This window comes from Martes martes, assembly GCF_963455335.1.
Source record: "Martes martes genome assembly, chromosome: 9".
Taxonomy (NCBI): domain Eukaryota; kingdom Metazoa; phylum Chordata; class Mammalia; order Carnivora; family Mustelidae; genus Martes; species Martes martes.
In genome coordinates, this window is record NC_137896.1 from 11,732,633 (window position 1) to 11,744,951 (window position 12,319).

Below are 12,319 nucleotides of genomic sequence, written 5' to 3' on the forward strand. Positions count from 1 at the left end.
AGCCCCATGTCAGGCTCTCTGCTCAGCGGGGAGCCCTGTTTCCTCCTCTCCCTCTCTCTGCTTGCCTCTCTGCCTCCTTGTGATCTCTCTCTCTGTCAAATAAATAAATAAAATCTTAAAAAAGATTTTATTTTTTTAATAAAAAAATGGGTGGCTCTGTCATTAAGCGTCTGCCTTCAGCTCAGGTCATGATCCTGGGGTCCTGGGATCAAGCCCCGTATCGGGCTCCCTGCTCAGTAGGGAGCCTGCTTCTCCCTCTCCATCTGCATCTCCCCAGCTCATGCTGTCTCTCACTCTCTCTCTCTCAAATCAATCAATCAATCAATCAGTCTTTTAAAAAATAAAGAATAAAAGCATATGCACCCACTGTAGAAAATTTGGGAAATATAAGTGTAGAGAAAAAAAATACCCACAATTCCACTGCCCTGGTGTATCTACTCTTGTCATTTTTTTTTTTAAAGATTTATTTATTTATTTGTCAGAGAGAGAGAGGAGCGAGAGTGAGCACAAGCAGACAGAGTGGCAGGCAGAGGGAGAAGCAGGCTCCCTGCTGAGCAAGGAGCCCAATGTGGGACTCGATCCCAGGACGCTGGGATCATGACCTGAGCCGAAGGCAGCTGCTTAACCAACTGAGCCACCCAGGCGTCCCTACTCTTGTCATTTTTATATATTTCCTTCCTGTCTTTTTTTATGAGTCTGTAATAAATATTGACAATACTGACATCACAGTCTGCATGTAATTTATATTCTGCTTTTTTCCTCCCTGTTTGTCCATGTGCAGTGAGCATTTTCCAAGTCCACTGAACATTCTTTGATAGCAGATTTTTTTTTTTAAAGTAGGCTCCACACCCAGCATTGAGCCCAATGAGGCTCAAACTCATGACTCTGAGATCAAGACCTGAACTGAGTTCAAGAGTTGGATGCTCAACCGACTGAGCCGCTGGGCACCTCTGATAGCAGATTTTTAAATAGTTAATTAATTTTTGAATTGTGAAGACATCATAATATCATTAGTGAGAATTTTGGTCCATTCCAATATGGCACTGAGTGTCACAGCAGTGAACATCTTTGTGCATCAGAATTTGTCTGCGTGTGTGATTGTTTCGTCCTTTAGGTTTCCCTGAAGGAGGATAACTTGGTCAAAGTGTATGGATATAGGTGTATCTATTTATTTTTAAGGGTTTCGATGTATTTTTAAGTTGGGACATAGAGAAAAAGACATAAGACTTAAATATGAATCAGAATACATTATTATAAGTGAACCTCTGTAAAATCACCAGCAGGGGTGGGAAATCGAACCCTGCCAGCTCCCTGAAGCCCCTGTGGGGCTCATCCAAACCCCAGGACCCCTCCTGCCCAACCCCGGGAGGAAACCGTGTGCCCCGGAACGCTGGTTTAACGTTGTCTGCTTTGGATCACTGTATCAATACACTCCTACTTCACGTGCTCTTTTCTATTCGGCTTCTTTGGTTCAATGTTATGTCTCAGCAATTCATTCATTTTGCTGCGTGGAGCTATATGTAGTTCTTTCTCTGTCGCAACCTCTCTTTTGTTTTCTCTGAATTGGTGTTTATATATTTTTTCTGGTTTTGCTTTGGTTTCACATTTCTGAACATCTCGAGTTGGGCGGTAGGGGAAGAAATTCCTTTCATTTGTGCAGGACTCTTCATGTTTGCAAGCATTGTGGGGTCCGTAGGGTCTCCCTGTGTGCTCGCATTCTCTTGGAGAGCTGGCAGAGGCAGGCTTCTTAGTGTCCCCACTTAACAGATGGGGAAATGGAGGCTCGGGGCCATGAAGGAAATGACTGAACCGAGACGGAGAGCCAGGTCATGGGAGACTCCATCACTGTGTTCAGTCTTCTTAAGGAAGGCAGGGCAACTCCGGAAATTGGAATTGGACTCTCTCTAGTTCTCTCCAGTTCTGCTCTGACGTTCACTCACTGACTGCCCCAGCTCTGACTGCCACAGCCCCTCGCTGTGGCCCGGGGCTCGGTCCCTGTCTCTTCTCCCGCCATGTGCCCTCTTGGGTGATCTCGCCTAATCTCATGGCTTTAATTATCATTATATCCTGACAATGCCTACGTTTTTATCTCCAGGCTGGCCTCCCCCTGATCCCTGGGCTTCTGAATTTGACTGCCCACTCTACACTTGGCTATTGACTTTGACATCTAACACAGCCAAAGCCAACTTCTCCACCTTCTCCCCAAAACCTGCCCCTCCCACAGTCTTCCCCATCTTGGTCAATTCCAATCCCATCCAAGGTCAAAAACCTTGGAGTTGTGTTTAACTCTCTCTGTCACCCCTAGCACTTCAACAAATCCTGCAGGCTCTAGCTTTAGGATATGTCCGAAACAGTCCATTTCTCCTCGTCTCTCTTGGTATCAGGCTGGTGTAAGCCATCAACATCTCTTGCTTGGACTGCTGCAGTACCCTCTTTACAGGTCTCACTGCTTCTGACCTCACCCCTTTGCCATCTTCTCTCACAGAGCAATCAGAGCGATCCTGTTAGAACCTGTCAGATCCTGTGTCGCCTCTGCTCAGAACCTGCCATGGCTCCCACTCACCCAGAGAAAAAGCCGTCATCTGCACCGCCTTACCTACACAGCACGTCTGTTCTCTTCCCAGTGCAGCCTCAGCGTGTCTCCTACAGCTAACTTGCCTTCCCCTTGCTTTCTCTGCTCCTGGCTCTTTTGGTCTCCAAGCCCTGACACCTGCTGCTTCCTCTACCTGGAGCACGTGCGGGGATGCTCCCTCACTTCCTTCACTCCTTTGCTAAAATGTCAGCTCCTTTCTCTCATCCTCTGGGGCTGTGCTGGTCCTGCACTCCCTGCCCTGTCCCCGCTCTGTGTTTACCCCTTAGCCCTTACTGCCGCCTGGCAGACTTCGCGGTTGACTTCTTGGGGTCCTTATTCCCCACCTCTTCTGCCACTCTCCTGACAGCTCCCAGAGGGCAAGCACCCTTCCTTGCTTGTTTTGTTCATGGTTCTCAGTGCCTAGAACAGTGCGAGGCCCCACAGTGAGCTTTCCCTCAACCTGGAGTCCAAAGAGAGTCTTGGAGGCATTCATTCATGCACTCAGTTCATATCTAGGTGTGCCGGGTGCCATTCTGTGATGGCAGAAACGAGATGTTCACAGTCCATTGGCAACACCTGAGAAGTGGCTTAGTGGGGATGGATTTCAGGTCGGACATGCCTGGGTGGCCACACTCCGGCCCGTCAGGTGGGAGTGGAAGTGATGGGTGAAACTGCCCATTCAGGGTCTTATAAGGACCAGGCATTCCCTTCACTGTCTCTCTTTCTCCTTCCGCTGGTCAAGATGTGGCGCCATCTTGGAACCCTCAGTGAACACCCCACATCAGGGATGGTGCCCCCATGAGTCGGAAAGAGCCTGGGCCCCAACACCATGAGGCCTTCATTTGGCTTTGGGTTCTTCATGCCTGGACTATCAGACGAGAGAGAAATAAGTTCTACTTAGACAAATGTATTACTATTGGGTCTTGTCACAGAGGCTCTCTCTATCTGAACTAATATAGTCATCTTGACTGAGTTCCTTACTAAGCCTCGGGTTTCTCATCTGTAAAAAAGGGACGATAATATAATAATAATTACCATAAAGGGCAGTTGTGAGAATTTGCTGCCAAACCTTGCCAATGCCTGGTGCACAGTGAGAAATGATAACGGTTGGCATTAGAACTCCCCTCCTTTCAGCAAGGCTCCAGGAATGGAATTTGCCTAGGAAATTTGGAAGGTAGGCTGCAGCATAAACGGCATTTGGAGAGGGTGTGGCTGTTTGTGTCTCTGCTGGCTAAAGCGGAAACCGTCAGCTTTCCATAAAAGTTGCCACTGGGATTGCCAGGTGTCTGGATTTGGACAGGGCAGCCCTATTTTTGAGCTTTCAGGCCAGGAAACAAACTGAAAAAGGAAAAAAAACCCCAGACATATAAATGTGTGTCCAGTATGTCTGTTGAAACCATCTGGCATCCTGGCTGCAGGATTTCAAGATACACCATCCAGGTCAATCTCTGGTCTTGACTAAGTTGTAGAATTTACCTTTTATGCACCGATCTTTTTTTTTTTTTTTTAAAGATTTTATTTATCCATTTGACAGACAGAGATCACAATAGGCGGAGAGGCAGGCAGAGGAGGGGCGGGAAGCAAGCTCCCTGCTGAGCAGAGGGCCCAATGCGGGGCTCAATCCCAGGACCCCGGGATCATGACACGAGCCGAAGGCAGAGGCTTAACCCACTGAGCCACACAGGCGCCCCCACCGACCTTTTTCTGAAAAAAATTTAAAAGATTTTATTATCTATTGTTTTATTTTTTTTTAAAAAGATTTTACTTATTTGACAGATCACAAGCAGGCAGAGAGGCAGGCAGAGAGAGAGGAGGAAGCAGGCTCCCTGCTGAGCAGAGAGCCCGATGCCCAGGACCCTGGGATCATGACCTGAGCCGAAGGCAGAGGCTTTAACCCACTGAGCCACCCAGGCGCCCCTGTTTTATTATTTTTTAAGTAGGCTCCATGCCAGGCATGGAGCCCAATGTGGACCTTGAACCCATGACCCTGAGATTAAGACCTGAAGTCGAGAGTCGGAAGCTTAACTCACTGAGCCACCCAGGGACCCTAAAGATTTTATTTTTAAGTAATTTCTATCCCCAACGAGGGGCTCGAACTCACAACCCAGAGATCAAGAGTCACATGCTCTGCCGACTGAGCCAGCCAGGCATCCCGTGAACCTTTTTTTCTTTAACTTTTGCCCCCGTTCCGGCCTTCATGTTACAATCCTTAGGTCTTTGCTTCATTGGGAAAACGAGGTGGCGGAGAGCAGCACTTTGTGGGGGATTCTGCATTTTAAGAGAGAACTGGAAAGAGCACAGCACTTATTTCAAAGGATAGGGTGATCATAATCATCCAAAGCAGGATGTTATTAAGAATTATTTTGGGACAACAGGCACAAACTAGGATTGTCCCATGAAAAGTGGGTGTTTAGTCTACCTTCCTTCCTTTCCTTTTATTTATTTATTTTTAAAGATTTATTTATTTTAGAGGGAGAGAGCAAGCGTGTACAAGTGGAAGCAGGGGCAGAGGGAGAGAAACCTGAGTAAACTCTGTGCAGAGCACAGAGCTGGACAGGGGGCTTGATCCCATGACCATGAGATCATGAACCTAAGCTGAAATTAAGAGTCAGACGCTCAACCAACTGAGCCACCCAGGTGTCCCTGGCCTTCCTTTCAGTGGAGGAATCGGTTCATCTAAGTGGGGAGAAATCTAGGGAAAGGGAGGCATATCAGCTAGGATGCTTTGGGTGCAAATAAGGAAGCATGACTCACCTGGCTTAAACAATAAGGACATTTTATCGTCTTTTAATACAAGAAGTCCAGAGGCAGAGCAGTTCCATAGTTGGTTAATTCTGGGGCTTGATGACATCAAAGATCAAGATTCTTTACCTCTGTCATTTTGTCATCTTCAGCTGGTTAACGATGACCATCCTCATGGTATCAAGATGGCTGCGACACCTCCAAACATCGTGGCTTCTTCCAGTTCTAATAACTAACACTGAACTGAGTGTCAGGCAGCATTCTAAGCACTTTGGATCTATTAAGTATTTTAATCCACACAGCTCTGTGAGGTAGGACCTCTTATTGACCCCATTTTACAGATAGACAACATCGAAGCCCAGAGAGACAAAGTCACTTGCACAAACCCACACAGTTAGGAAGCTGGTGGGGCTGGGATTTGAACCCAGGAAGCTGGTCCGGTCCCTAGGGCTTCAACAATGTCCAAAGCCTGGGAAGAATGAATGCATGTATATCAGTGGCCGAGCTGGGATTCAAACCAAGGGTCCTAAGCATTTCCTTCTTTGTTTCCTCCAGGCTATGCTTCTAGTGCTTTCTGGCAGGAATCTGATTTGGCAAAGGTCTGGAGCCCTGACTTAATCTGATATCCATTATGTGCGAATCAGATCTTGAGCCAGGGTCCTCTGGAGAGATCTGCTTCTAACAGCAAAGCTTCCTTTGGGGAAGTTTTAACTTGGACACTCGGCGGTGGCTCACGTAGGACTATAAGGAAGGGAATATTTTGGTTTGAAGAAATGAACCCTGGCCTGTGTGTCCCATGTTGAGTTCAGTTGTCCAGCCATTCTGGCCAATGCCAAGGGTGGAGATGCCTCTCTTCTTCTCAGAAAGCTGCTCTTGGTGCTCAGAATGAGGAAAAGACTTTCTGGGCAGCTGGCCTGACTTACTGAAAACTCATCTGCATTTGGGAAATGATTGCAATCCTGGGCAGTCCTTAACTCATTTCTCATTGGTTTGTTCAACTTGGGATGGACAAAAAACACCCCTTGTTTCTCTTCGGTTTATCTTCATTATTTTTTCTTTTGAGCAGAGCTTGGGAAGGCAGCCTTCAAATCCTGAGCCCGCAGAATCTGAGAGGCTCGTCAGGGAATAAGGAACTGTCTGATGTTTCCAAACAGCACTAACTTCCCTGCACCTGTGAAATGCACGCAGCCGAAATGAAATGGTATTTCCCACTATTTGCAAAGTACATGGCAATAGAAACTCTATAATTGTCCCTGTAGACGAGAATTTCTCTATCATTGTCATTGCTCCCCCGCTCAACTGGAAGATTTCTTTTTTTTTTTTTCTCTCCTTCTCGCTCTGTTCTTTTGGTGAATGTTTCCCAGCTATAGCCTATTTAAGGCCCTACCCAGGAGACATACTGGTTCTAAGGGCTCCCCACTGGAGATCCTGGAGTGCGTGGGTGGAGGTGATGGGGAAGAAGGTACGAGAGGTCGGGGCCCATACAGGGCTAGGGAAAGACATCTCCCCCGGGGTTGTGGTTGCTTAGTCATGTTTGGTTCAGTGAGTCGCTCTGTGCCAGGATTAGCTGGGAGGCAGCCAGGCCCTGGACCAAGGGAGTCCCCATTGATCACACTAGTGTGGAGCTCCCTAACTGTCTCAGAAGACCTGGGGTAGGCAGCGACCAGAGCAAAGGCCCGCAGGTGCCACCACGCAACTCTGGAGAAGCTGAAAATATCTCATTTGTTTATTGATTATTATTATTTTTTAAAGATTTTATTTATGTATTTATTTGACAGAGAGAGAGACCGAGAGAGAGAGAGAGAGAGAGAGAGAGAAGGAACACAAGCATGGAGAATAGCAGGGGGAGAGGGAGAAGCAGGCTTCCCGTAGAGCAGGGAGCCCGATGCTGGGCTTGATCCCGGGATCCTGGGACCATGACCCGAGCAGAGGCAGACGCTTAATGCCTGAGCCACCCAGGCGCCCCTATTGATTGATTATTAATTTGATTATTTTCTGTCTCTGCCTGCTCTGCACTGGAAACACCAAGAGGGCAGGCACCCTAAATGCTGTTACTGCACCATCCCAGCCTGGGGCACGTAGGCCTTCCAGAAACACTTGACGAATGAATGACGAAACTTGCTGTCTTTCTATGTTTCGTTCATCACTGTCTGTCCCTCCCTGCTGGAGCGATGCCAGCTCTACCAGGGCCCGAAAGTTGTCGGTCTTGTTCACTTCTTTACTCCTTGCACCTCACTCAAGGCCCAGTGCGGGGTCGGTGCTTGCGGCAGACACCTCTTTCTTGACAAGAGAACCCCAAGTTGACCAGGCAGCCACGTCCCAGGAGATGGACCAGAGCTACTGTAAATGGACAGTGACGACCCTTCTCTTGGTCAGGGACTAAGCGAGGGTGGTCACATGACCTGTGAGAGGGCAAGAGAAAGCCTGCCTTGGACTTGGGTTGGCTGGGGATGTTGCCATTGTAACAGCCATCTGGAGACTCTGAGGCCCCAAGGCTGGGGAGGGGAGTCACCATGAGGAGGAGAGCAGGGTCGAAGGGCCTGGGTCCTTGATGACTTTGCGAGTCTCCGACCAGCCACATGAACCAATCTCCTCTGGGCCTCTTTTTAAATAAACGAGGTCCTTACTTTGGACCCACCAGTAGCCCATTTTTCTTCTCCTTGTAGCCAAATGCATCTGAATGGACTCAGCACACAATCCAAATGAAAGCCTTTGCTTGCTGAACGCTTACTATCTGCTCCAAGCCCTTTCCACGTCTTAACTCAGGAATCTTTGCGACAACCTTATTATTATTATTTTTAAAGATTTTATTTATTTATCTGACAGAGAGAGACACAGCAAGAGAGAAACATAAGCAGGGGGAGTGGGAGAGGGAGAAGCAGGCTTCCCGTAAAGCAGGGAGCCCAATGCTGGGCTCGATCCCAGGACCCCGGGATCATGACCTGAGCGGAAGGCAGACGCTTAACGACTGAGCCACCCAGGTGCCCCCACAACAACCTTATGACGTAGGTACAGCTATTGTCCACAGTTCACAGAAGAGGAAAAGGAGGTGCAGAGAGCTTAAGTAATTTATTAAAAGTTGTATTGTCTTTCAGTGGGGTGGGAACACCCCAGAGGAATCGGACAGAATGTAGAAGAGATGGAGATGAGCCAGGGCCGGGCTCCATCCACAAGTGAGGAAATGTTTGGAATCCTTTTGGCAGTGTGGACCAACTCTCGGACGAGGCATGGGATCTGTGTGTGCGCGCATGAGACAGATGTCTGAAGCTGACGCTAAGCTTCTGTGGTCACAGCTGGGAAGGGGACTAACATTTGTTGAGCACCTACTATGTGCCAGCTTTCTGTGTCAGCAACTTTCTACCAGTGGTTCTCAACTGGGGGCGGCGATTCTGTCTCTCAGGGGACATTTGGCACTGTCTGGTGACATTTTTGGTCATCACAGCTGGAGTGGGGAGAGTGCTGCTGGCATCCTGTGGGTGCAGCTTACCGATGAAATGGCTACCGGGCACAGGATGGCACTCCGGAGTGAAGACTTATGTGGCTCTAAATGTCAGTAGCCCTAGGTTGAGAAACCCTGTGTTACATACACATTCCCCCCAAGACTCCCATTTTAAAGATTAGGCAACTGAGACTCAGAAGTGTGAAGTGTCTTCACCAAGGTCACCGAGCCAGTTAGAGTTGGAGCTGGGGTGGAAATGCAAACCAGCTTCATTCCATAGCCATAATGTTCCCACTACGTTTTCTCCTTGTGGTAGAAAGGATTTATTTAAAGATGAGCCATCTGAGGCTCAGAAAGGTGATGTGACTAGTCTAACGTCACACAGCAGAGCTACTCGGAGACCGCTCCGTCTTTCAGACATAATCAACTCCCTACCCACACCTGGCAGATTCACCTACCTCACACCCTTTACCACCTGCCCAGAAGAACTTCCCTCACTCGAGGCCCAGATCAAACGCCTGCTTGTTCACAATCCCAAAGACACATTTCCTAGAGGGCAGAAGCCATCCCGCTCTCTCCCAGCATCCTGAGCAACCTGCAGTATTTATCCAGGCCAATAGGAGAACAGTCTTGGGTGTCTGGAACAGAAGATAATAAGCAGTCATGTTCTTGCCTATAGGATGATTACAGTCTACAGGGGGGATATTATATGAATCGTTTAATCCAGTGCAGAGACAGTACGATCCCTGGGAGGTGAACAGGGGAAGATTAAGGATTTTGCGGACAGTTTGGAGAATGGGGCCAGGCCAAGAGGGCATTCACACATGAATAACAATAATAATAAAGGACAAACATAGAGAACTTTCTAGGTACTGGGCACTGTTCCAAGTATGTCCCGGGGACTAACACAACCCTGTGGAGGATCCTAGGATCTAGGTAGCAGTATCATTCCCATTGTACTGTTGAGAACACTAAGGCTCTTGAGGCAAAGGAAACCAGCCCAAGGTCACCCACTAGGACGTGAAGGAGATGGGATTCAAACCTGAGCAGCTTACTTTAGGCCCTAGAGCGCGGTCACCGTTCCCTACCTTCCTGTGAGGCAGGTAAGGACATTTGTCAAGCGGTTCCGCTGATGATCAAGGTCACGCAGAGCAGCCTGGAGTAGCAGCCGGGTTTCCCAAGGCCTTCTCCCGGGTGGTGGGTGGATGGAGGTGGGGGGAGGCGCGGGCAGAGCGGCTGCTACCTGATTAGTAACTCGAGAGCAGATACTGATTTCTTCTGGGAAAGGTGGAAGGCGCAGGGTCGTCTCTTGGGGGCAAGTAAGTTCAGAAAAGAAAGGGACAGAAACGGAAGGAAGGAAAGGGCTTGAGAAAGGGAGGGACAGAGAGAGCCGCGCGTCTCCCTTCTCAAGGTCGTGGCAGCGCCCGAGGGCACCCAAAGGGCTCAGTGTCCCCAGAGGCTGCCTGGCCCGGGGTGGGGCCGCCCCCCCTTTCTTCGCGGGCCGGCGGGGTCGCGAGGGCCGGGGCGGGCTGGCTCCCGAGCTGCTCTGCCGCGAGCCTTTCCAGCCCGGTGTTCCCTCGCCCGAGAAGCGGCCGCGGCGGCCGAACCTGCGTGCGTGTGCCTGCGCGCGGTGGGTGTCGCGTGTGGTGGGTGGGAGTGGCGTAGCCCGCGGCGGGGGAGGGGGCCACGCGTCCGGGCGCGGAGTTGGCGCGCGGGCGGCGGCGCGTGCGCCGCCTCGGGGTCCCCGGCCTCCGCGGCTCCCCTTCTGGAGGGTTCCCGCCCGAGCGCCCCGGGCACCTCGGCCCTGGCCGCTCGGAGCTTCCGACGTAGCCTCTGAGCTCCGCCGCGCGTCTCCAAGGGGCCCGGTGCGCGCGCGGAGCGCCTCTGCGGCCAGAGAGCGGTGTGGCACTTGGCAGACGCTCCCTTAGCGGCGGGGGCGGCGGCGGCGGCGGAGCCCGCCGTCTGGGAGCCCCGAGGGCCGGCCCCCTCCCGCCCCTGGTCCAGCCTCCGCGCGTTGCCTCCGCCCCCGGCCCGGGCCGCCCGCCCCCAGTCCCGCCCGCCCGCCGCGCCAGGCGCCGGGCCCGCCGCTGAGCCCGGCCCGCCGGCGCGCCCCGTCCGGGATGGGGCGCCTGGACGCCTGAGTCGCCGTTCGGCGCGACCTTCGCGCGGGGGAAGCAGCCGGCGCCGCGCGGCCGCGTTAGAATGGAGGGACCCGGCGGTAGCGATCCCAGCGGCGACGGGGCTGGGGACGGTGCCCACCCGGACCCCCGGGTCCCCGGCGCCGCTGCGCCCAGCTCCGGCCCGTGCGCGGCCGCGCGGGAGTCGGAGCGCCAGCTGCGCCTCCGCCTCTGCGTCCTCAACGAGATCTTGGGCACCGAGAGGGACTACGTGGGCACCTTGCGCTTCTTGCAATCGGTGAGTGTCGCTCGGGGCGCGCGGGGACAGCCTCTGCCCCGGCTGCCCGCCCCGCTGTGGAGCGCAGGGGCCTCCAGCGCGGGGCGGTCCCCACAACCTGTGGCCCTGGTCCTTGGGGGGCGCGAGAGTAGCCTCAGGGGCGCCCCAGCGGGCACACAGGGAGGTGGGGATATCCGGGCTCCTCCAGAGCTGGGCTGTCGCCTCCTTTGCCGGCCAGCGGTCCAAGCCCGGACTCGGGGTCTCCCATACTCCCGTTTCCATCCTGCACGCTGCCCTTTTGTCTTTTTCTTTTCCCCTCCCGCCTTTCAAATAGTTTTAAAATTAGTTACATCCGCGATACAGGGGCTCTGGGACCCAGGCGCCGGGAGCTTTCGGTCCTGCGTTTTTTTTCCCCCGGGGATTTCTTCGCCACCTAGTGCACCACCGACTACTCAACGGGACGGACCCTAGACATCCTAGAACCCAGCGCCCCTCCGAGAGTAGGATTCAACCCAGAGCCCGGAAGAGGGACGGAGATCCCACAAAACCACAAAGAGCAGGACCCCTTTCTCCAGTGCACACGCTTTTGCTGGAGCGTGGGGACAGTGGGTTTCGAACTCACGACTTGCCAGTCCAGGTCCCACCCCCATCTCTGAGTGGCAAAACCACAGCGTCAGACTCTAAGATAACAGTCGAGCGCTTACTATGTGGCAGGCACTTACATGTGTCATTAGGAGGTTTAGCCTTCCAAGTGGCCCATGAAGTAGGGACGAGTACTGACCCCATTTTTTAGATGGGAAAGTTTAGCTCCAGCGGGGTTGAGTAACTTGCCTAGAATCACACAGCTGGTTCATTGGAGGTACCTGGTTTTGGACCAGGGTAGTCCCAGCGGGTGCTCCAAACTCCTATGCGGAGCTTTTTTTCTTTTTCTTTTCTTTCTTTCTTTCTTTTTTTTTTTTTTAATTCCCCCTGTGAGAGGGAGGAAGGGGCCACTTCCCTACTCTCCTAGGAAGTGAGAAAAGTGGCCAGGGGGTGGAGGGGGTGGGCTTGAGGCCAAGCCTCGCTGGAAGTTAGGAGACTCTGAGGGCTTTAATCTCCGTGCCTCCTGCTGGGACCTCATTTACTCCCTTCTCGGCTCTAGGAAGTCTTTTAATCCTGGTTCAGGAAGAGCT

At 51.8% G+C, this 12,319-nt stretch overlaps 1 protein-coding gene across 1 annotated transcript in view; it reads left to right on the forward strand.

Moving 5' to 3' along the window:
* Positions 1 to 10,955: 10,955 nt before the first annotated feature.
* Positions 10,956 to 12,319, forward strand: part of PREX1 (phosphatidylinositol-3,4,5-trisphosphate dependent Rac exchange factor 1) — a gene marked incomplete at its 5' end in the record, with an annotated part of 175,206 nt that continues 173,842 nt past the window's right edge. The window contains one exon of the mRNA XM_080813368.1: positions 10,956 to 11,168. Coding sequence (XP_080669494.1) covers positions 10,956 to 11,168 — 213 coding nt within the window. The remainder of the gene's footprint in view (positions 11,169 to 12,319) is intronic.